Source organism: Andrena cerasifolii, chromosome 16, assembly GCF_050908995.1.
Source record: "Andrena cerasifolii isolate SP2316 chromosome 16, iyAndCera1_principal, whole genome shotgun sequence".
Lineage (NCBI taxonomy): Eukaryota > Metazoa > Arthropoda > Insecta > Hymenoptera > Andrenidae > Andrena > Andrena cerasifolii.
Window position 1 is genome coordinate 6,367,997 of NC_135133.1, and position 22,672 is coordinate 6,390,668.

The window sequence follows — 22,672 nt, forward strand, 5'->3', positions numbered from 1 at the left end:
GGTCGGTTAAAATAGCGGAGACTCTTGAAAATATAAGAAATTTAATTATTGTTGTTTGTTTATAATACCAAAGCTTCTGATAAAAATATAAACGCAAATGAAAAAGGAAACAATACCCGAGCATACTCCCGTTACTCCTGTGTGGGCAGGACCATGGCTCGCGCTCAGAAACATGGGATTGATTATTTAAGGGTAGGAGGGTGTGCAACTTATCGCTCCCATTGCAAAATGGGTCGTCGACGCAATGCAGTACATCGTCGCACACAGACGTGTGCACACAATCAAACGAAATCTTGAAAATCGAAGAATCCCACTATGAGCGCCATCTTCGGGTGCGTCGGCGAACAGGCCAGTCGCGATCCTAAAATTTTACTACCCGTATAAACTAACCCTCAGTAATGTCGCCTCATAGATCTATAGATCAGTCATCCAGGTTAACGAACCATTTGCGAGGAGGCATTACTCGAAACTGTTACAAGTCGACTCGCGTACTCATGCTGCTTTAATACCTACCAGCTAGTCGCCGATTACTGGGGAGAAATATTCTTTAAATCGATTATAATACGATAGGTAAGAATCTGCAGTAAAAAAAAAATACAATCTGTGATTTTTTTTACCATGACTTCAAACAAGAATCACCCTCGACTTCATCTTTCTCCCGGGAGAAGTAAAGAAATAAAAAATGGCCTGCAAGACCGAGGATACATGTTGCATTCGACGAGTAGGGTTTCAGGTTTCAATCCGACGTGTGTATTCCTATTAAAACATAAAAAGAAACGATGTATTAATTTCTGCGAATCTATACATACAATTTGGCTAGAGGCGACGAGACAGAATTCCTACTTACACTAATTAAACGAGTAAAGTAAAAACGATTGATGCGACGTGTTTCGTGATAAGCGAAATAAAGAGCGATATCAACAGGCACGATATATCAGGGCGAGCCCGTGGACTGTAAACGGAAAAATGCCCGGTGTTCCTGGCGAAAAAGGATGTGGCGAAGGGTCGCGTTTAGTCGCGTCTGTGCAGCTTAAAGGCAGCAGCAGCAGCAGCCTGGCAAGGTTTGTCTCGGGGTGGGAGGATGAACGGAGCCCCATGTCGAGGGAGGTGGGTCGGGAGGGCGCGAGGGGGTCGGTTGCGGCGGGGTGCACGGGTATGAATCGTGGAGCGGGCGGATGGACGGACGGACGCAAACGCTGAAATCAGCTCGGGCGATCGATGCGATAAATGGATGCGTGCGATTGGTAGCCGGGAAAATCGATGATGAACAGGGGGGCACCCTACCTAGCCGCGAAAGCGAGCACGGCTGCACCGCCGGAGAGGATGGAGCAAAGACCGAAATATCGATTTTTAGGCCCCTACGCGGCGGTTCGATGCTCATATCTGCCCCGTGTCCCGTATCCGCGCGAACCGCCTTTCAAAACACCAACGACGCGTGCGAGATACACCGTACTGGTGACGCGGACCGCTCGCGACAAGAATTTACCGCCGTTGCGATTAGAAGATCGTTAAGGATTGACCGTTGTGCGACGCGTGACCGAGGTTCTGGCCGATGTCGTCAGGTAACCACGTTGACAGCGTAACGACGCGCCGTAAAAACGAAGCCTTCGCCGACGAGAAGATCTCTTCTCGCTCCTCTTGACGTTCGTGCGACCCAGCGGTGTAATATCGTCAGATCCAATGATCCTCCGGCTAAGGGAACGATCTAAGATCGGCTTGCCATACCGAGTGTGTGAGAACGCTGGGCTCCTTCGTTCTCGATCCGAGATTTTTCCACCGATGTTGTGTACACCGTCTAATCCGCCGTCGAGCGAACGTCGGGATTTCGTGACGGGGGTGTGAATCCGGGGTAGCTAGCTACAGTGCGTAAATTATTGCATTGCACCATTAGCTCCGGTGAAACGTCTCGCCGAAATCGACCGATCCACGCGTCGTGATCGTAGCAAGGGATCTCCTGTCAGTGTTAATCTCTGCTACTCTGGCCTATCATTGTTGCCTAAAAAAGCAACAAGAGATCTCTAACTAATGTGTTATCAAACATGTGCATCGTGAATAAAATAGGAAATTGCTAAGTCATTGCGTGGTCATAGGGGAGTGACAACTATTTGTTTACCGTTAACGTCGCGAATATTGTGCGTAATTTTTCAGATCGAATAAGGTACTCCCGGGCGTTACTGTCCATGTAGTGGCGATTGTTTAATTTTCGCCTGACGAGATGCATGCTTTAATATCTACTGTTTAGTAATTTGCAAAGTCGTCCTATTTTATGGCACGACGGAAGAATCGTGTAAAATACAGGCGAGATGCGACCGACGCAACAGGCTTAACAATACAACAAAGAAATATACGTGTCAGCGCGTTACATTTACGTGTACGAGAATATTAACGAATGTATCGTTGTTTTCGAACGGTGCAGAAAAAATGGCCATCGCTGCTTCGGAGAATTATCAACTCAAGTGGCACAGCTATGGCGCGCATCTGCACAGCTCTGTCGCGACGTTACTCCACTCAGAATCCTTCGCAGATGTTCTGTTGGCGACGTCTTGTGGCCGGCACGTGGCTGCCCATCGATTCGTCCTAGCCGCTTGCTCATCGTACCTTAGTCACATTTTTCAAACATGTCATTTCGGGGCGAACACGAATGCCCCAATTATTGTGGTTCGTATACCTATATACACGCAGTATGTGCATACACGACCCTTCGAGGAATCACAGTCGCCGCCAGATAAATCGTTATCCATTTCGAGATAAGTCAAATACCCATTATGGTGATCGCGTTTCAGGTACTACCAACGGAGATCGGCTATCGCACGCTGAAAATCCTGATTCAATACATGTACAGCGGCGAGGCGACCGTGACGAACGATCAGTTGGAGGGTGTATTAAAGGCGGGAGATATTCTGCGTGTCCGTGGCTTATGGAGATCCAACACCGGCAGCAAAAAGGAGAACATCCAGTCGAACAACCAGAAGGTCGACCGGGACAAACGGGAGCAGCCGCCGTTGACCGGGCAAATACAGAAGATCAAGCTGGTGCAGCCGACGACGGAGAAGGCGGCCGAGAATGCGCAACAGCAGACCACGCCGGTGCAGAACAACGTGCAACCACAGAAACCTACCTCAGAGAGAAAGAGTATCGAGAAGGCCGACGATAAAACCAGCGAGCCTGAGACGAAGAAGGTGTTGGAGGAGAATAAAAGTAACGAGCAGAATAAGAATAAGGAGAACCTGGAGGCGAACGCGAAGAAAAGGAAAACCATCAACAGCGACGTAGAGTCCAATAAATCTAAAAGCGAGGACGGCGAAAATGTAAATAAGACCGATTTCTTGGTAATGTTGCTTCTCTTCAAAGTAGAATGAAATGCCTCTCTTTTCGTGCCTTACAGACCGAGTTGAACCTGGAGCTTTTGGTAAAAGACGAGCCGATCTGGGAGGAAACTATCGATCCATCGGAATCACTGACTATAGATCATGAGATTGATATCAAACCTGTATGTAGCGTTTAAAAAAGGTTCGTTTTATAAGAAGAAAGTATGTAATACCTATATTGGTGGTTTGCAGGAAATTGTACACAGTGCGGACGAGGAAGAGGAGTACACGCCATTAACGTGCGACATGTGTAGTCAGACGTTTAATCGGCCATCGGACTGGGTGAGACACATTGAATTTACACACGCTGACATGACTGAAAATCGAAGGAAAAAAAGGAAGGTGAGCATATAGAAGCATTACCTAGCGTTTCGAGTATTAAATTATATTAACGTTCCGCTGTTTCGCAGGACGATGTGGATGACGATAGCAAAGACTTTCCGCCGTTAAAATGTGATCTCTGTGGTAACATGTACTCAACGCCTCAAGAATGGGTACGCCACATACAAACGGAGCACACGGAGGAGCAACTGGCCTTGATGAACAACTCGGCGCCACCTAAGCCAAAAAGGGTTCACAGTCATCAAAAGTTGTGCAACATTTGTCAAAAGGAATTTCCGAGTCACGCGTCGATGGTAATTCACCAACGAACGCATACAGGGGAGAAGCCTTTTCTTTGTTCCTATTGTAAAAAAGGCTTTAACGTAAAAAGTAATCTGCTAAGGCATCTAAGGACATTGCATGACAAGTACGTACATCCCAGCTTATACGGGAGCAACGGTAACACGAATGCTTAAACCCATTATGATTTCACAACTGTACATGTCTCTTTCGTTTCTTTCTCTTGTTGGTAATCTCATTTGCAAAGTGAACGTCACGCAACATCCTATACATATGTGTTTTAAATTCATGCTCACAGACTGAAGGAATAATGGATGCATCGATGATCCTGGCATAAGCCAGTCAAATTGGTCCAAAAAAAAAGTTAGACGATATCGAAGAGCGCGTGGCATCTTCTTTGAAAATGAGCAAGTATTAAACGCTTACGTAAGCTTTTTTAAACATTGAACGGGTAACTTCAGTATTCTTCTTCTGTTTTTGTTTTTTTTTTTGTGTTAAATTCAGTTATTGTATGTATTAATATCGATTTATTACGTGTAAGAGTGATTTTAAATTCGAAGCTTTTCCGTTGAAAACACAAAAGCAATATGAGGGCTTTAAAACCAAAGAGGCTGATTACTATTGCCAAAGTGTCTTGTTTTGTTGCGACCTTAATTCGTTTCTTGAATATAGAAGAAAATATGAAAAGTATTTATTTTGATTAGAGATTTGATTTAAGCGTGTATGACTAAGAAACGACGATATACAGGTCTTCGCAGTATGTGCGTGTAAAATAATTCATAGTATAAATCAACATCTATTGATTAATATTTAATTACTTAGTAACGATACGAGATCCAAATTGTGTAAGATTTAACTGTATACTTCTAGGCTATTCCATCCATGGTAGCCCTCTTATTCCCTCAGCTCGTAAGCTAATTATGTATTTTTATATTAAACTAGCTTATACACAAGAAAGGTATAAGAAATAAGATATTTAAACTAAGTAAAAAAAAAATTTAAACTTCAATTAGGCTAGGACGTAAGGGTAACACGTAATTCAAAATTTATCAAATGTTTTGGAAATATATTGAGTTCTTCTTACTTATAAAAAAAAACGCAATATTATCAAAATATTGTCACAGTTTATGAAACGGTAACAATATGAATCTTACGAGAATGACACCACATTACCATGTTAATCATGATCGTGTCACTCTACTATGAATCTTAGTGTCAATTCTGCGTTGCGCTAACACTGTGACGAGCCAAATGACTTTTAAATGTAAAATTTAAATATATTACCTTCAAAGTATTTTTAATTATCCTTAATCGTTCCTGAACAATGAATATCAAAATATACCTCTTCTTATATACGTGTAGCGTTATCATTCCGATTCGCGTGAAATTTTGAACATGCTTAATCTCTAATACCGCCATAAATACAAGAGCAATAGAATCGCGACGTCTGTACGAAATCAACCGATGCTATGATACGCTTCATTAAGGACGTTGCGGCTTCTGTTTCAATGTTCGTAGGAATCTTAATTCTCTTCGTCGTCATCAATTTTCGGTGCCAGGTAGTATCTAATATGCCCGATATCCCCGATTTTGTATTCGCATACTAAAGGCACGTCATTAGACATCGATAGCTGTACTTGCGCACAGAGGGGCCCAGCTTTTATGAAACAATTAAGGTAGCGGCACGAGAATGTTAATTTCACCGGTTCTTGCATATTGACAACTACTGCTTCGTCTTCATTCTCTGCGTCCGCTGTCTGTGCTAACTTGATAGTAGCTGAAAAAAAAACAATGTTAATTGTATAGATATACTTTTACATTTTGCATTATATACTTTTGGTAATTCATTCGCGTTTCAATGAGTTCAACTATAGAAACGTATACAGTGGCGTGCAAAAGTATTCGGCCACCCTTTAAAATCGCATAACTTTTTTAAAATTAATCCAAATGACTTGAGTTTTTTTTTAAGAAGCTAGAAGAATTAGTTTGTTATGTGACGTGATTCGTGGTTTTGAAAAAATTCACTTAGTCGGAATAGCGAAAAAAATAGTAAAAGTCGTGTTTTCACCTTTTTTTATGAGCCTGTAATGAAAATTCAAAAAACCCGTTTGTAGGTTTAAGTTATATACATGCCTAAAATTTCATCAAAATCAGTTAATGTTGCTCTGAGCTATAAACGCTTAAAAATCGCAGAATAATTTCGAAAATCGCTGGTTTCGGGAATTTCGCGATTTTTTTTAAAACAACGAATTACGTTGAATAGCAAACTAATCCTAGCTTTTCAAAAAAACTGAAGTCGTTTGGATTAATTTTAAAAAAGTTATGCGATTTTAAAGGATGGCCGAATACTTTTGCACACCACTGTATTTCCTTTGAATATGAAAATATAAACAGTCGTGACCCTGAATACAAGTGTGACCTCGTGTTTATAGCAGGAAGGTCAAGAACAGGTAAACACTATCCGCAACATTACTTAATTTCAGTCAGTCAATATACAACTTCTGTACTCGAAGAACCTTTACTAGAAGATGTTACGTGCACAAAGTAGATACTATACGCTGAATGTAAGTACATATATTAATTAATATAAGAAACTAACGTACCTTGTCCATAATCTCCTGAAGCACTGAACTTTATACCCTCCTTAGAACATGCGAACGTTATCGATTCCCCAAATTGACTCAAATCCCTACATATACGGGAGAACTCTTGGGACGGCATTTTTACAATACACGAATACGAGGTTTCCTGCAACAGTCGGTACATCCCATAATTGTATCGGAACTAATCAAGATACATTCCATAAACGTGCAATGCTACAGCATATAGAAAAGTAATCTTACAGGAATACCGAGGTGTTCCTGATCCATATTTATAAGTTTCATTTCATATTCTGCGAGTTTCTCTTTGTTGGGCGATTCGAATATGAATACAATATTCTCTGGGTTATCCAACGCCCGTAACGTCACAGTGTCTTCTGAGCCAGCGCATCGTAGAATTTTGGACATACTAAAAAATGTTTCCACGTGATAATTTAATAATCGAAATTGACTGGATATACTAGCTATAAGACAGGGAATAAATCAGAGACACTTTATTCGTGTTGAAACGAAAAATTACAAACATTTTTCTCTTCAGAGATGTTTGTGCTCTTTGTTCTATCACAAGGGAATACATAACCTTGGTGAAATTTTGTATGGGATCTTACCATGCGACACTCATCCCCATTGATAGATTTCTATCGCATCTGTATTTGTCAAAGCCGTCGCTTCTGAGATTCAGGGAGACCAAAGAGACGTGAGCATTGTCCATAGCTTGGACTTGTATACCTGAGTCGGAACATTCGAACGTGGCTTCGGTTAAAAGGTCCTTTATCGCGTCTAACACTTTCTTCAGGATCGCACTCTGTACCAAACGTGCCTCGAACATTTTTGCGACTCACTTTCCTCGGCTATAAATTCGTAAAACTGATATGGAGCAACAAGTACCGTCAGTTGAAAGAATTGTTGAGACCGGCAGCGTTACGCGCGCTTTCCTACCGCCGAAACGTCTCGGAAGTAGATGGCACTCGGAGCGTACCGGAAACGCGTTCAATTTTCAAATCGAACGATACCGATCGTTCGTTAAATCCCCCGCTATTCTAACTGCACTGCGATAGTTCAGAATTTGCACGTTTGGTTCGAATGTATTCGTGATAAAAGAAACATTTTTACCATAATAATGTAAATTGCAATTTGTTTTTTATTTGACAATAGAAAAACATCTTTTCCAATCTTTGCGAAAACCTTTATCCGGCAATGCATGTCGTTCTTTCAAATGTAGTTATTAGTTTCTAATGTTGGAAGGTAGTTTGAAAAGAAGAAATCGATACGAACGTATAAAGTTCTCTATAAAAGGAATTTTAACAAATTGTGTATCCATTCTAGTGAAAATAATTAGCGGAGAAATTGAATAACTGCGCGTGACTTAAGTCGATTGTAACTAAAAATACGAAAAATAACTTTAATTATATTCACAATTTGCTTATAGAAAGGGTCCCGTGTAAGCGTAGAAATTTATCAGGTAAAAACATATGGGATACAAAAGTATTTAAATACGACTGAATCGCTATCATACTTAAATAAATGCAGTCTCACTCGTTACAGTTTAGAACTAGGGATATTTACACATGTACGAAATTAAATTTCTTAAAAATAGAATACTAATCAATATCGGAGTGATACGCGCCTGTTACATGCATTAAAAACTGATATCACCAGCCGTGTTTTCTAATTCGCTGAACATCTGATCAAGATGCTAAAACAGAAATTGTTGCGAATTAGTTGTACTTCAGAAGACAAAAATTCATTCGATTCTCTGATGTAGATTATTAAGCGTATTTTACATACATCGGATGGTTCGTTATTTTTTTTAATTCCTTCTTGCTTGTCATTACAAGATAATCTTCCACTTTCATCGTCATTTTCCTCATCTTCATCTTCGTAATCGTCTTCATTATCATCATCGTCGTCCGAATCGTCTTCTTCCTCCTCTTCTTCCTCGTCATCGTCATCATCGTCGTCGTCATCGTCGTCGTCCACATCGTTATCTATATCTTCGTCGGATCGTATGTTACACGACATATCCATTTCTTCATAATCCTCCGGTTCTTCCTTGATCTCGGTAAGCATTATCGTTTCCGTGACCGTTTCCCTCTCAGTGGAGCAAGGTGGCGGTGCCTCCGATGCTGAAGGTATCTGAGGTGGTTGACCAGTCTAAAAAATGGACCAGCATAAATATCCCCCCCCCCTGTTGCTATTTCACATAAAATATTTCATTAACATGCAGTATTCTACCCATGGTTGTTGCTGTTGTTGCTGGGCAGATTTAGCTGACGCAATTGAAGTCGGCGCAGGGGAAGGAGTGGAAGAGGTTTGCGTGCTTTGCTCCTGAACCTGCGATACCACTATATTCTGCGTTTTATTGGAATTATCTTGCAACCTATTCTCTACGTCAGTTTCTAACTTCTTCTCAGCATTATTAGCCTTCTGTTCCTTCGTTACTTGTGAATTACTGTTCGGCTCCTCTTTAACTTTCTTAACGTTCGGTTTAGGTTCTCCGGGAAGACAAGTATTACCACGCTGCCTTCTAAACCTAACAATAATACTTCTGGTATCCCACATTAAATCATGCGCTTGTTTATAAGCAGATATCGATTCATCCACGCTATTATACCTGATAAAAGCATAGCTGCAAAACGAAATAGATATAGCACGTCAGAGTGATATAAATGACGTTAAAATATTAGGGATAATAATTAAAACTCACCGAGTATTTCTCATTTTCTGTGCATAGCCTACATCTACTCGAGCAGCTGTTGGAAACTTACTTTTTACTTCATTAACATTAACAGACTCTGGTAAATTTCCTATATATAACGTGTAGGGATCTATTTCTTCAGGCATTGGATTATCTTCATCCCTTAGGGACTTTCTTTCGACTTTTAAATGACCTACCCCAAAGGGTATTTTCTCCAGCTCCTTTATAGCCTCGTCGATATCAACGCTCTCTGCCATCTGTATAAAACAGTACCTAGGGCCACTAGGGCTTTGAAAGTGTATATTCTGTATACCAGGATGAAATTCTCTAACGATATCTTTATTCAGATCGGGATCTGGAAATTTGATTATTAAACTTTGGGCTTTTACTGTTTTATTGTATTCATTCTCAATTTTCAAAGCTCTTTCTGCATCTTCTCTATTCCAAGGTCGGCTAGGATAGCTCTGCGACATAGGTTTCCTCTGTTTGTTCTTTTTAACTACAACTTCCTCCTGAAATAATAATGTACAGTTAGCCGCGATACATAATTAAACAATCGGTAGAATTAAGTAAGGCTGTTGTTATGTTATCTTACCAAACCGATTTTAACATCCTGATCCGACGACTCTTCGCCATGTCGATTTGTCAACATACCAGGGGGAATAGGAGGTAAAGGATGATTAGGAAGGGGAACAGGCATATGATTCATAAGAGCATCGTTTGCAGCTGCAGTGTAATTATTTCTTTGCCATTCCAAGCCGAGGCTACTACTCAACGTTGCGCCAAAATATGCTGCTTGATCAAATTGACCCTGAGACTGCCCAAACTGTGCGAGCCTTCTATTTTTACGATGAAAGTTACTTCTTTGTACATATACATTGCTTCTATTGTGATTAAACCTTTCACGTCTCATATAATTACCTCTTAGAGGCATTTCTCTTTGATACGTGTTTGCGGTCATATCACGCGAAGTCGGGGGCGGTAATGGCGATGTTTGAGGCGTTATCCATTGCCATGCTGTGGGAGGGTGCGCCCATGCTTGAATTGGCGTAACTTGAGAAGGCACTGGTCCGAATACATGCGGGGGCGGTGGGACTCCGCTGGAAGGTGGAGGCATAGGAGGTAACGGCGGTTGTCCAGGTAAAGGTTGCGTGACAGTGGACGGGGACGAAGAAGACGAAGTGTAAGTGGGATAGGAACCTTCGTATCCAAAATTGATGCACTCTTGCTTAACGAAACATCGCTTTGTCTCTCCATTTTCTTCAGTTACCTGCGAAGTGAAAAATTATGAATTAAAATCGAGAAGATCTATTACTATTAACATCCTATTAGAAAACCACAATTCAGCATCGTTAGTTAAACGTTGCTAACGTTGAAATATCGCGACAGTATATTAAATACGCGAAAATACAAACTAACCTTCTTTAAAACTACCACTAACAGAGTAAATATACATTCATCGGTGATATTATTAAGGAAGCTGTGAGAAATAGAGAAAATAATATTTACCGAACGTTTCATAATGAAGATAAAACCGTTGCTAGTCCTTAGAGAATAATTACGCTTTCCAATTTATAATGTAAATACATCATACAAGCAATGCAACAAGGGTGGTCTGTAAAATCTACTGGTTGTTACTGCTGCGAGCATCAGGGTTGCCAACCCCTATTTTAACCCCCATTGCACGTATTTTCTACTTTAAAGTAGAAAAATTAACGTCACCGATTGCAATAATTACGGAAATAATTTATTTCTTTATCCTTTGATTGATATATCGTCGGTAGCCTGTTCACCTTAAAGTATTTTTACAAATTTTATTTTATCATATAAATGCGCATTTAAACAGAATGCAAACATAGAATATTGCGGTTATATTCGAAATATATTAATATTTATAATAATTTTCTGAAAAATATACATCAAAACTTTAATACAAGGAAACAAGTTTAGAAAGCTTGCTCATGTGCGATTTCTTGTATTGCTCCGAAATTTCTTTCGAAAGGAACTTATTTATATACGATATAATTTAAAGTATTAAATTATGATAAATTAATTATCATAATTATGATATATCGAATCCACGAAACTATGCTGTCTGATATACAAGAATCAAGACTTTGAATGTGACACACATCGGCGCTGCTTTCTCCGGATGCACGAAACAAGAGAAAGTCGAGAATATGAGAACAAAACTGCATCGCGTAAATGTAAATGATAAACATGATAAGATAGGAAGTGAAACAAAAGTTACTGGTATCGTGATACCCGATAAAATGATATGTTAGTTATAAAAAAATTCCTGCATCGTTAAAATAACTCTGACCCGTGCATCGACAAGAGGAAACAGTAAAAAGATAGACATAGGATCGTTCGTTTCCAAAACCGCGCTTTCTTATTTGCTCTCCGCGTCATTATCGTGCTCGTTGATTATATCGCGGTGATACAATTAACGATCACCCCGTTCCTCGCCGATTCCCTTGTGAAGTTTTATAACTTTCGCGTGTGCGCCGACGTAATTTCACGTTTCTATCTTGAGGAAAGGAAATTTGGGTGGTGCTAAAATCTTGCCGTCAGATGCCCTTACTGTTAGTCCATTGAGCAAGCATATTGTGCGTGTAGTCGGTGTGACATGGCTACAAGTAATAACGAGGAAATCGAGGTATTTTTCGGCTAACATTTTTTATAATCTAACAGACACGATAAAATTAACGAAATCCTCCATTCAAATATAATCGCGGCTTGAGTGTCGGAAGAAAGCTTGCACGGTTCTTTCATCGAAACAGCGTGGTCGTTTCCGACACTCCTCACCCCTCCCATCTGTTCCCATGCATGGTGAAAACTGTCTAACGAGCTTAGAAAAGGCATATTATATTACTTGAGTAAAATAATTGAACATGGGCCGCGCGTTACGATAAATATATTATATGAAATCCTATTGACATTGCTCCGTAAATATCGTGGACATCGAATCGTTGAAAATAATTAGAAACTATCGCGAATACAGATATGGATAGATACGTGTGCATGTTAAAAATCGTAGACGCGAAATTATGAATGTTAATGTTCGCAGGAAGTAGAACGGAAGGAGCAAGAGGTGTCGAACTTCGATGAATTTCCACCGGAGGTTTTAATTAAACATCCGCTTCAACATACGTGGACCCTTTGGTACTACGAGCCCGATAGAAATAAGTCATGGGAAGAAAGTCAACGGAAAATAACGAGCTTCGACACGGCGGAAGATTTCTGGAGGTAAAGTTTGCGGATACCTTGTTTGGGATCAGATAGTTGTTCTCTAGGGCTAATGAAATACGCTTCGTTAACAGTTTGTACAACCACATAAAGTATGCCTCCGAATTGAGGCAAGGTTGCGACTACAGCATGTTCAAGCAAGAAATTAGACCTATGTGGGAAGATGAAGCTAATAAAAATGGCGGAAGGTGGCTTATAAGCTTAGACAAGAAACAAAGATCTACTGATCTAGATCACTTTTGGTTAGAAACTCTTTTATGTATGATTGGCGAAGCCTTTAATGGATACTCCGACGATGTTTGCGGGGCAGTAGTAAATGTCAGGCCAAAAACAGATAAAATCGGTGTATGGACAGCAAATTTCAATAGCGTAGATAGTGTCATGGAAATTGGGTAAATATATGTTTCTAATGTAGAATTCTATGTACAATGTTTACAGGTTATCTAACTTCTCGATTGTGTGCTATTTACAGACGCAAATTGAGAGAGAGATTAAAAATTTCATCGAAAGTCTCTATAGGATACCAAATACACAAAGACATCATGATCAAAGCGGGAAGTCAAACAAGGAATGCCTATGTTATTTAAAGAACTGTTTGTTATGTTAATGTCATCATTATTCATTATAAATTAACAAGGTTGAATGTGCATAAATGATACGGGCGTTGAACAAAATCAGGGCAACTTACCGCTTCAAGCAATTTAAGCGAAAATTCACTGTAACATTTTTAAACATTCTTCATTGTAGCAAGTATTTTCTTAATGAAATTTATTAAACGAAAACTAATAAATATGCACTGGAACAGATGTGTATTGCATAAATATACAAATTTGCATTAATGTAACAAGTAATTTAGGATTATATTGGGAAAGATACGCACAGGCTGCTGTATTTTTCAGAGGATAATATAAATCGTACAGTTTTAACTGTTATTCAAATGTATGCGATTAAGCAACTTTCTTTATGTATGCCTTTCTCTAATGTGCATTATATCACTTATATGAACAACAAAAACTGCTGTAATGTATCTTTCAAACAACCTATAGAAACTAGGTTGCAATTTTTCAGTTTTCAAGTGAGACAGTATAGCAACTTACATTGTAAAAAAAGTGTAACAATATTTAATAGCGTTCTCACGATTGTTCAACAAACGGTTGTATTTAAGTTTATTTTTTTTCTTAAATTGAATTCCTCTTTCTGCATACCGCATTTCATTTTCAGGTTTCCTTAATGAACTAATCAGAAATGTTAAATGTATTTTTTAATAAACTTCTGGAAGTTATATTATTCGATCCTTGTGCGTATTATTAATTCTTCGACGAGCTCTTTAAGATCTCTGCGCCTTGCCTTCTCCAAAGCGTGCAGCAAATTTAGTTTCCAACTGTCGGTACTGTACTTGCATAAGCACAATTTCAAAGCCTACAAAATCGTCTGTGTTACGTCTATGTAAAGAATTTTATATAGAATAAACCAGCTACATCTTACTTCATAACTTTGCTCCTTCAAATCGAACGGATATTTATTTTGAATGACATCGATTTGGTATTCGGGGATGTCTAAGAATCTAACTGTATCTCTCCAAGAACGTCCAATTCTTTCACTGATTTGCGACAGCACTGAAAAGTATATTTGTTAGTTTGGAAAATGACTAATAATATGTAGTATAAAGCAGAGTAAAGTAATGCTTACCGATTTGCTGCAGCATTGCTTCTTGAGTAGAATAAGTCATAGGACTTGTTACATGTCTGCGCGACCCTGGTTGACCTTCGGGTTTCAAATTTTGCACTTTTGGTTGTGGTGCACAATTTTTGTTATCTGTTTTACTATTATTTCCATGTTCTGTTGAAGATCCTGCAGGCACCGTTATAAAGATTAAAAGGTATTGAGTTTTAACGAATGGAAAATGATTATGTACATTAAACGACAGACTTACCGCTTTTATCTTCGTACATATTATGCAGTGGAGAATATTGAGTATTTTGGAGATGAAACTTATTATAATCTCGTATTTTATTCAATACATCGGAATTATTTAAAAATGTACTTGAAATATAAGAAAGTGGTTCAACATTGCAAAAACTAAGAATATCACGTTTCTCTAAGACCTTCAATAATGCTCTTAAATCTTTAATCTGGCTCAGCTTGCGGTTTGAATCTATATAATGGGCATAGTACTCTTTAAGTATTCCCAAAATTCTTTCATCAATGCATGCTTGAGCAGCAGATAAGAACTCTTCACACAAGCAGGTATACCTGACTACAATAGTTGCCATGATGATTTAATTAAATACACAGCTTGGGTCGACGGGATTTCCCTGTTTTTGTATGAGCACTTTGGTCAATGCCTAAGACCCTTTCAGTCTAATCTAAAAGTGTAGAAAAGTCCTTTTAATAATTTTTTACGTATATCGAGATATATAAAAATGTTGGTGATAAATAACGCACAACGAAATTAACACCTGCTTATTTAAATTGTAATAAACTGATTTACAGTAGCCCCAATGGTAGTGACCAGTAGTGACTGAGATTTTAAAGTTCTGCCTTGCACAGTTGGCAAATGTAAATGTACGTCTCTTATGTATTTGGCCTGCATATTTTATAGAAAATAGAAATGTAAATCTTATTCAATCCGCTTGCCTGCACTTTAAACCGTTCACTTACTTCTTAAATGATTTTAAATAAATATCGATAAGTTTCATCGATGCGTGTCGATTCAAGTACTTGTCACTCACTCTTGTCAGATTTGTATCCAACTCAAGGCGCATTTTCATGAACAGTTCGTTCGATATAGGAATTTTAATATTGCACAAGTTGACATGCTCATATTTATATTTACATGGTGCTCCTTGCACGATTCTTCGAACTTATTTTTATAGCGAATTCGATTTCCTTGCACTAACTCTGTGCTGGTGCCAGAAATTATCGAACATTCGACAACCTATTTCCCGGGACGTCATTTGGCGCTGGCGTCGCCACTGGCGTTGCCGCGATTTGGAGCAAAAGCAGAAGTAGCAGAGAAAGAAACTAAAAAAGAAAGAGACAGAAATACTGATAGAAAGAGATAGATAAACGTTTAAGTTATGTTATTTCCGGTTTTGCTCGAAAATGGCTGCGGTTATACCGATGACTGCCTAGAGGATCACTATGCATTACCACCCCTCCTGTCACGGACCTAAGAATTAAATGGACAGAGCATAAAGTCTCAGCATGGACGAGGGGGTTGAGCCAGTCGATCGGGAGGAGAGAAGTCGTGGTAGACGGCTTGTGATTGGCGGAGTAGTACGTATGCGTCGCGCTTTATTTGAAATAGAATGCTTACATAGGGTGTATTAAAATATGCTTATATGTATAAAACTATACATATATATGTATACTTATATGTACTTACGCATGAGCCCCTCAATTGACGAGTGACATAAGTTTTACCAAGTCTTAAGAGACCAAAATATAATGTTGCAATTACGTATTAACGTTTCAAACTCAACGACAAACTTAACCATAAAAAAATATAAAAGAGGCAATGCCTCTAATCACCCCCCTTACTGACACGAGCTTAGGGCCCGCAGCTATGTGCTCCGTCCATTTAATTCTTAGGTCCATGCCTCCTGTAGATGTTCCCTCTCCGCGAAATATCCCTTTCAACAAAATGTGGTCCTCCAGCTTATGATAACGTATTTTTCTTACTATTCATTAACATGTTTCTTCTAGGTTTGCGACTTGGCATGTTGCCGTCTATGATGGGAGTGATCACGAAGTTTCATTAGATCCCACCTATAAATGTGATATTGAAATTCGTAACGTTTTTATATCCCCTCCCGAAGGGTTCCGGTTGATTTTCACAAAATCATACACTGTTAAGACGATATCTGTTCTACATTATGCAATCCGTTATTTTGTATTGAGGATATTCAGGTCTAAAATAATGAAGACACTATCATTTGATAAAATATAATAAATATATTTTCTCCTATATACAGATGCGAATTTTATAATACTATTGTACAGCAAATCAATCGTATAAAAAATATTATTCACTACCATCTTACTTGGGCAGTAGTGTTAAATACTTTTTAAATTCCGGGATTACGCACTCCCGTGGATTTAATGGTGTTTGTGTGGTGAGGTAATCGCTTAAATATTGTGGCACGAAGCAAAGGATGCCTTTGCTCGCCAACATTGCCCAATCAATTGGCTGACTGACTTGCCTGATGTTTACGAAGCAATGAGTGATTTTCTTCCCTGTTGGACTTGTATCGTACGGCGGTCTGGAACAAAAAATATATCGTCTAGTTTCCAAATATCATCGTGCTTATCACGAAACAGAAGCAAATGTACCTTGCGTGAACAACTCTGCCACCCCCAGCTTCGATCAGTCTTTTAAACTGATCGTATTTATCTCCGGAAGCTAACAGCAAAGCCACCATATTGCCAAATGGCCTATTAACACTTGGCTCCATTAACAATTTAAATCTCCACTTGTAAGCGGCATTGGCGATTACTTCTTCGATACCTGCACTTGGATCTGGGATGGTGCCTTTGCTTTTCGGATTTCCCCATTCATATTTCTCTTCCTGTTAAGGACGCAGTTAATAAGTAACTAGTTAACGTTATATATGAAAGATATGTTAGGTAACAATCGATTATACTAACATCAAGAAATTTGCCTTCTTGTTCGGAATCTCTTAAGTACATACAGTGTAAAACCCATTTACCAGATGCTATACTACCCAGCATTTTTTCATTTCTCGAAGGTCTAATGCAAAGTAAATGCGTCGCGCTCATATCAAAATTAGCATCCATTGATACGTCGCCACCCAGGTCTTTTATTACTTGTTCGTATGTCGTTCGGTCCTATTGAATGAAGTGTTAATAAGTATTACTGGGTTTATCATCCTTAAATTATGTAAGACCTTTTTTTTTGGGGGGGGGGGGTCGCGAATTTCTTACGTTTTCTTACAAGAGGGGGAGTTAGGTAGCGTCTTACTTAATATTGTTTAAACTAATTTTAAATAAATACAAATTGTATCATTAGTGTTCCAGAATAGTTTTAGTTTAAATTTCCCGAAACCAAGTTAAATGAATTATATAAACCTTTAAAAGAATTTTAATAACTAAACAAATTAAGTGTAAAAAATATTATGTAAGGAAGGGGTTGGAATATCAAATCTTACGAATTCTTATACTGTGGGAGGGAGGGGGTAAGAATTCGTAAAAATTACCCTTACGTAATTTAAGGACGGCCCCTATGTACAGTGTATAACGATATACCTTTATGCCTGAAAGCATGAACTTCAGTTTTTTTGGAGGCTCAGGCTCTTCTGGTAGTTCGTCTTCGACAGTGTCGATATTTGCGGTATTATCATTCTGTTCTTCATGCATCCTTACCTATGAGGAACAAACTCATTTAACTGATACTAATCGATGCCAATTATTCAAAGTAAAGTCAATTTACAAAAACAACTTACTCGCTTTGAGTGACTTGGGTCTTCCCATACAATAGCATCGATAGGTTGCGAATCCTTTACGATAACTGCAGATAACAATGTATGGGGGGTAATGAATAGATGATAAAAGAAAGACAAGATTTACTTACATTTCTGTATAGGATCAGCAGGCTCTGCATTTATATTTTCTCCAGAGAGAGAATATCGGTTTTCGGGTGTGCTCGATGTTCTTTGGAGTACTTGATCCAATTGTGCGATTTGCCTGCAATATACAAACAGTTGCGAATAATTCGGAACAACACTTTACTTATAAAAGTCGAAAGGTGTATATATTAACATACATATTGATTTCATTATTTTGCAGCGGAGTATTTTCATCCGTAAACTCCAATTTTCTATTAATTGAAGCGACAGCAGTTACTTTACAATTATTATCCTTCACTGCTTCCGGTGTTTCTGCCGATAGTTCATTGTCGTCAGGGGGCAATGTTTCATCCGCACTCTGCTGCTATATTCAAACATGTTGAAACGCTCAAAAGTATCTATCAATAATTATAGATACTTACCACCGCATCGCGACCTTGGTTTTTTAGTTTCTGCCACAACTGCTTCTTCAATTCAGAGAGAGGCTGTAAATCCAGTTGCATTAAAATAACTTCTACAATTTATACACGATCGGAATTACCCGAAATACGTACAGTGCTGGGAGCTCTCCGTTTTAAGGGAGGTTCCTCCACCCTTAAATCTGGGAAATTATCAACCCATTTTACCCAACCTTTCCTTGTATCTGGCGAGGGATTCGGTTTAAAAACTTGGCCGTATGGTGTTTCCGGCGTGGATACGTGAAACGGCGATTGCGGAGTTTTGTTCATGAGCAAACTGAGCCTTTTATTAATCAGTGGCGTGTCACCGGAACTGCCATCTTGGCTCTACGGTATTTAAGTAATAAACCATACTATGAACTGTTTGGAAATACAATTGACAATAAAGAGAAGGCAACACATACTGGTGACTGAGGTAAACGACGTTTCGGCGTAATAATATTCCTACTTGCTGATTCAGATGGAGGACCCATTCGACTTGAATTACTTGCAGAACTTTCATCTAAATTGTATGCCTGACTCGGTCGTTCGGGAGCTTAAAAATCAAATAATATAGAAGTGTGCATACGCATTATAGTAGGTCTACTGAAATTTATATACCTTTGGTTTCTCCTACCAGAAACGGAGTTTCGTCAACTCGTTTCGATTGAGCCGCACACGAAATTAGCCAATTAGCAGTAACAGCTGGTAACTCCCATTTCACTGCTGCGTTATACTTATTTCCTTCTGGCGTCGGACAAACTAAATGCGTGCTGCCGTATGTATTCTTTTCAACGTTGGTTTTACGTACAAAAATGTCCTGGCACCTGAAATCAACGATGCTTTCTATTTATTCTGCTTATTATAGTCATATTTCTGCAATAGAAAAAGTAATACATGGCACCCAATTCCGTAGCCAATGTGGCAAGGTATGTCCGTTCAACACCAGTGTACATGCTCATTGTAATGACGCAGCCCGATAATGGGTTCGAATGTTTCTTTATAGACAAAGGTCTGTGATAATACATAACATCGATTATCTGCTCCTGGTTTATACAGTCCTCCTATAAAAATGTTTAACAGTGCATTATGTGAAAGTAGTAGGGATTTAAAATGAAAAAGTTGTACGTACAATGAATAGATCAGTTACGATTTCGTTTACTGTATGCTTTAAAGGTGCACCACATTGTGGTACAACCCCATAATCTGGGACACCAGCAAACGTTCTTAAAACAACTTTTCCACCCATTACTGCAATACTTTCGGCTACGGAGCTGTCTTCGTCGCTGAAGCCAATTACGACGAACGTAAGCCCTGGGTATTATTTTAGATTATTAATAATCCACGTCTTAATATTATTACTCATTCCTGGAACATATCTATCACCTGCAAATATCCTATCATTTAAACTCGAAGTCTGACTGATCGGTACTGCGCTATCGTCCCCAGAATACTTGTTGCTTTGCGCCGTCTCAGACGTGAATGAGTCTTTTGTAGATTTCGCCACGCTCTTGTGATCGTTCATTAAAGTTTTATCATTAGTCTGTTCCTTGATAGGCGTATGCGGCTTTAAAAACTCTTGCATCGTTGCTTCATTCGTAGGGACTAGATTAGAGGGAATGTATTAATCACGTGTCTACAGTTTTTCCTTAAAATGTATACCCATAGGTTTAAGGGCATTACCAATTGTATCTTGAAGATACTGTTGCACAAGGTCAGGTTCTGCTTCTTTTTCGAGCATAGCCAATTTTTTATCTATATCGAAAGACGGTATTGGGACTTTTCTAGGTTTTTGTAGCATTTGTAAACTCTGGAAGAATACTCGTAAATGTTATTGTTGATCTTTGCCTTTCCAGTTGCTATAGGCTTACCTTCTTGCTTAATGGTGAAGGAGGTTCTGCAACTGTTAGCGCTGTATTATGTTTTTCATTAAACAAGAAGCTTTCCTCGGGTGCGGGTCGTTTTAATTTAATGCTCTCCTCCAACCATCCCAAAGTTAATATATAGGGGCTGCGAGAAATATTTGTAACGTTAAAAATAAGAAAGTTCGAGCCCTAATTCATTAGCATACCATAATCCTTTCGTTTTCATTGATTTCAGGTCACTGGCTGCTCTATGTTCGTCCCAGACGATAACGTGCGTTAGAGCATCCGATATATCATCGAGTCTCGTTGCACTGCCTACGTTTAAAATCTTGTTAAGCTTATCTCTCTGATTAGGAGCGAATCCAGCAAGGTAAATCTAAAAAAAAAGACCTGATTATTACAATCTCAGCTACAAGAAGCATATTTAATTCACCTACATTGCATCCATCTAAAAACGGGCCAGCCGATTTCGCTTCACTAAAAGTCAGTCTATCGAAAATTGCGACCGATGTAGCTGTAAATTTAAAGTGATGTAAAATTGATTTATTAGTAAACTAAGCGGTCTTTGATTCATTTTATCACTGACCAGTCAAAGTGTTGTTAGGTGCTGAGTCCAAAGTGGAAACGTTACTTATCGTTGATGCCAAAGTTTCGTCAACGCAATGGCCTTGTTGGAGTTCACATGCTATGGAACTGATGGCAGAACAGTTAAGTGTTTCACAGGCCGCTACAATTTAAAGGAACGCGACATTACTGTTCCACAGTATGAAGACTAACAGTTCAAGGTATCTTTGTAATCATAGAATTTTACCACTTGATTTTTCCGGAGTGGAGCATGCTTTTAATGATTTAATCAAGAAATCTTTAAAGGGTAAAGCATAACCAACTTTCACACTTTCGTACACCCAATCCGGCGTTAAACAAGGAATGTTTACTTGCTTCGCGTACTTTAGCTTCTCGCTTATTGGACTGTTTTCAGGTGCAAGTACTACTTTGGCCTTCGCACCATCTAAAGGACCCATAAATGTCTGAAAGGACATAATTCAAGTAAGTGCCTGACAAATTCGAAGGTGAAATGATTTAAGAAAGTCATATTTTACCCCTCCATGATCGTTAATTAAATTTTTAATTTCCTCCTTCCGACGTCTTGGAAGATTTGTTGACGTGACAATTAAATTAAGGAAGACAGAAGCTTTAAATTTATCGAATCTGCTATCATCTGCTTTAACAAAATCCTTTAAATTTTCTTTCCAAACTGCTTCAACCCATCCTTTTGTAACTATGGGTATTTTCATCTCTGTAGCAGTCTGTTGCGAAACATCAAAATGTTAGAGAGCTATTGATTGAATTCTAGTTTGTGCATTTACCTACCTCGTACTTTGCAGACATCACAGACCCTGTTACAAGGTGTGTCACACGGCTGCGCAATTGTTTAGTGAAAATCCCTCCCATGTACTCGACCAGTCTTTCCACAAGTTCCTGTAATCACAGGAGTGTTAGACACCCTTAATTCGATTGTTTAGGCATAACAACTTTCGACAAATATACTTTTTCTTCTGGAGGCAGACCAGAGGCGCATATGCACAGTCCTCTCATAGCTGTTGTATATATTGGACTTGCTCCTTCTGGAATTGGTTCTCCATTGATGAAACAAAGTAGCAAGCACCTTGGCCCAACTATTCTGGAGGAATAACACAGTAAATTGCAATTAATGTAATATATTTTAATCCTCTATCCAATGATCTTACTTACGGGCATTTGAATGTCCTTAATTTTTCAAATGCATCCCCTTTAAATTCTTCCATTATAAAGACATCAGTTTTAGCGGGTTCCATTTTCTTACATTTCTGTTCATTAACCCATAGTGGCTGTAAATCATGCTCGCGACATTTCTGAAAGAAAAGATTCATTAAATTATCTCCTCGTCGGTTTTTAAAGTCCATTGCGTGTGTGAATGTTCATTTACTAACATTATATGCGTGCCACATATCTTCGATGCAATCATTTTCGGACTTGTATTTGTTTGGTACAACAAAGTAAAGATTTACGTGTATGTCGATCTGGCTCTCCCCATCAGTCATTTTTATAAACAACGTTATTTTCTCTGTTAAGTTTAATTAAAGAGTAATTCTAACTAACATCAACTACTACATCGATCAAACTCTTTCATCTTTTCAAATAATAATACACTTATTGCCGGAATAATATCGGGATACGTTAGAAGACTCCAAACAATCTTAAGCAAT

General features: G+C 38.8%; 6 protein-coding genes across 17 annotated transcripts; 2 read left to right on the plus strand and 4 right to left on the minus strand.

Annotated features, from left to right (window-relative positions):
- The first annotated feature begins 303 nt into the window (after positions 1 to 303).
- LOC143377704 (uncharacterized) lies at positions 304 to 5,283 on the plus strand. Of its 3 annotated transcripts, XM_076829327.1 has the most exons (7): positions 1,113 to 1,562; positions 2,417 to 2,658; positions 2,784 to 3,308; positions 3,386 to 3,490; positions 3,561 to 3,710; positions 3,779 to 4,116; positions 4,288 to 5,283. In XM_076829327.1, exons 1-7 carry the CDS (start codon positions 1,553 to 1,555, stop codon positions 4,298 to 4,300), a joined length of 1,383 nt encoding a protein of 460 aa, XP_076685442.1. In that variant the 5' UTR covers positions 1,113 to 1,552; the 3' UTR covers positions 4,301 to 5,283. The 3 variants fall into 3 exon arrangements, with proteins under 3 accessions (XP_076685441.1, XP_076685442.1, XP_076685440.1); XM_076829326.1 differs by lacking the exon at positions 1,113 to 1,562 and adding an exon at positions 304 to 570 and having other exon boundaries at positions 3,779 to 5,283; XM_076829325.1 differs by having other exon boundaries at positions 1,116 to 1,562; positions 3,779 to 5,283.
- Pcna (Proliferating cell nuclear antigen) lies at positions 5,028 to 7,552 on the minus strand. The gene is made up of 4 exons (XM_076829331.1): positions 7,198 to 7,552; positions 6,833 to 6,998; positions 6,593 to 6,737; positions 5,028 to 5,766 (listed from the first exon to the last, which is right to left on the minus strand). Exons 1-4 carry the CDS (start codon positions 7,416 to 7,418, stop codon positions 5,513 to 5,515), a joined length of 786 nt encoding a protein of 261 aa, XP_076685446.1. The 5' UTR covers positions 7,419 to 7,552; the 3' UTR covers positions 5,028 to 5,512.
- Eif4e4 (eukaryotic translation initiation factor 4E4) lies at positions 6,409 to 13,828 on the plus strand. 2 transcript variants are annotated; one of them, XM_076829340.1, is made up of 4 exons: positions 6,409 to 6,553; positions 12,358 to 12,536; positions 12,611 to 12,928; positions 13,009 to 13,828. In XM_076829340.1, the coding sequence occupies exons 1-4, from the start codon at positions 6,518 to 6,520 to the stop codon at positions 13,121 to 13,123; spliced, it is 648 nt and encodes a 215-aa protein (XP_076685455.1). In that variant the 5' UTR covers positions 6,409 to 6,517; the 3' UTR covers positions 13,124 to 13,828. The 2 variants fall into 2 exon arrangements, with proteins under 2 accessions (XP_076685455.1, XP_076685456.1); XM_076829341.1 differs by lacking the exon at positions 6,409 to 6,553 and adding an exon at positions 11,736 to 11,946.
- On the minus strand, positions 7,713 to 11,297 carry Pof (RNA binding domain-containing protein painting of fourth). Its single transcript, XM_076829319.1, has 6 exons — positions 10,797 to 11,297; positions 9,883 to 10,557; positions 9,297 to 9,799; positions 8,825 to 9,218; positions 8,378 to 8,743; positions 7,713 to 8,285 (listed from the first exon to the last, which is right to left on the minus strand). Exons 1-6 carry the CDS (start codon positions 10,806 to 10,808, stop codon positions 8,229 to 8,231), a joined length of 2,007 nt encoding a protein of 668 aa, XP_076685434.1. The 5' UTR covers positions 10,809 to 11,297; the 3' UTR covers positions 7,713 to 8,228.
- Positions 13,702 to 15,469, minus strand: Fadd (fas-associated death domain protein). Of its 7 annotated transcripts, none has more exons than XM_076829337.1 (6): positions 15,198 to 15,469; positions 15,028 to 15,123; positions 14,470 to 14,902; positions 14,226 to 14,387; positions 14,022 to 14,152; positions 13,702 to 13,955 (listed from the first exon to the last, which is right to left on the minus strand). In XM_076829337.1, exons 3-6 carry the CDS (start codon positions 14,807 to 14,809, stop codon positions 13,821 to 13,823), a joined length of 768 nt encoding a protein of 255 aa, XP_076685452.1. In that variant the 5' UTR covers positions 14,810 to 14,902; positions 15,028 to 15,123; positions 15,198 to 15,469; the 3' UTR covers positions 13,702 to 13,820. The 7 variants fall into 7 exon arrangements, with proteins under 7 accessions (XP_076685452.1, XP_076685448.1, XP_076685453.1 ...); XM_076829333.1 differs by having other exon boundaries at positions 14,996 to 15,123; XM_076829338.1 differs by lacking the exon at positions 15,028 to 15,123.
- Positions 15,470 to 16,470: 1,001 nt separating this feature from the next.
- On the minus strand, positions 16,471 to 22,647 carry LOC143377522 (DNA topoisomerase 2-binding protein 1-like). 3 transcript variants are annotated; one of them, XM_076828835.1, is made up of 25 exons: positions 22,397 to 22,647; positions 22,179 to 22,318; positions 21,975 to 22,107; positions 21,798 to 21,905; positions 21,527 to 21,733; positions 21,241 to 21,454; positions 21,013 to 21,153; positions 20,864 to 20,940; positions 20,633 to 20,802; positions 20,433 to 20,571; positions 20,245 to 20,371; positions 19,948 to 20,166; positions 19,694 to 19,875; positions 19,459 to 19,625; positions 19,183 to 19,388; positions 18,987 to 19,117; positions 18,679 to 18,909; positions 18,547 to 18,609; positions 18,322 to 18,488; positions 18,130 to 18,242; positions 18,002 to 18,066; positions 17,805 to 17,921; positions 17,187 to 17,387; positions 16,872 to 17,107; positions 16,471 to 16,801 (listed from the first exon to the last, which is right to left on the minus strand). In XM_076828835.1, exons 1-25 carry the CDS (start codon positions 22,505 to 22,507, stop codon positions 16,579 to 16,581), a joined length of 3,888 nt encoding a protein of 1,295 aa, XP_076684950.1. In that variant the 5' UTR covers positions 22,508 to 22,647; the 3' UTR covers positions 16,471 to 16,578. The 3 variants fall into 3 exon arrangements, with proteins under 3 accessions (XP_076684950.1, XP_076684949.1, XP_076684947.1); XM_076828834.1 differs by having other exon boundaries at positions 18,322 to 18,485; positions 21,238 to 21,454; XM_076828832.1 differs by having other exon boundaries at positions 21,238 to 21,454.
- Positions 22,648 to 22,672: the final 25 nt, after the last annotated feature.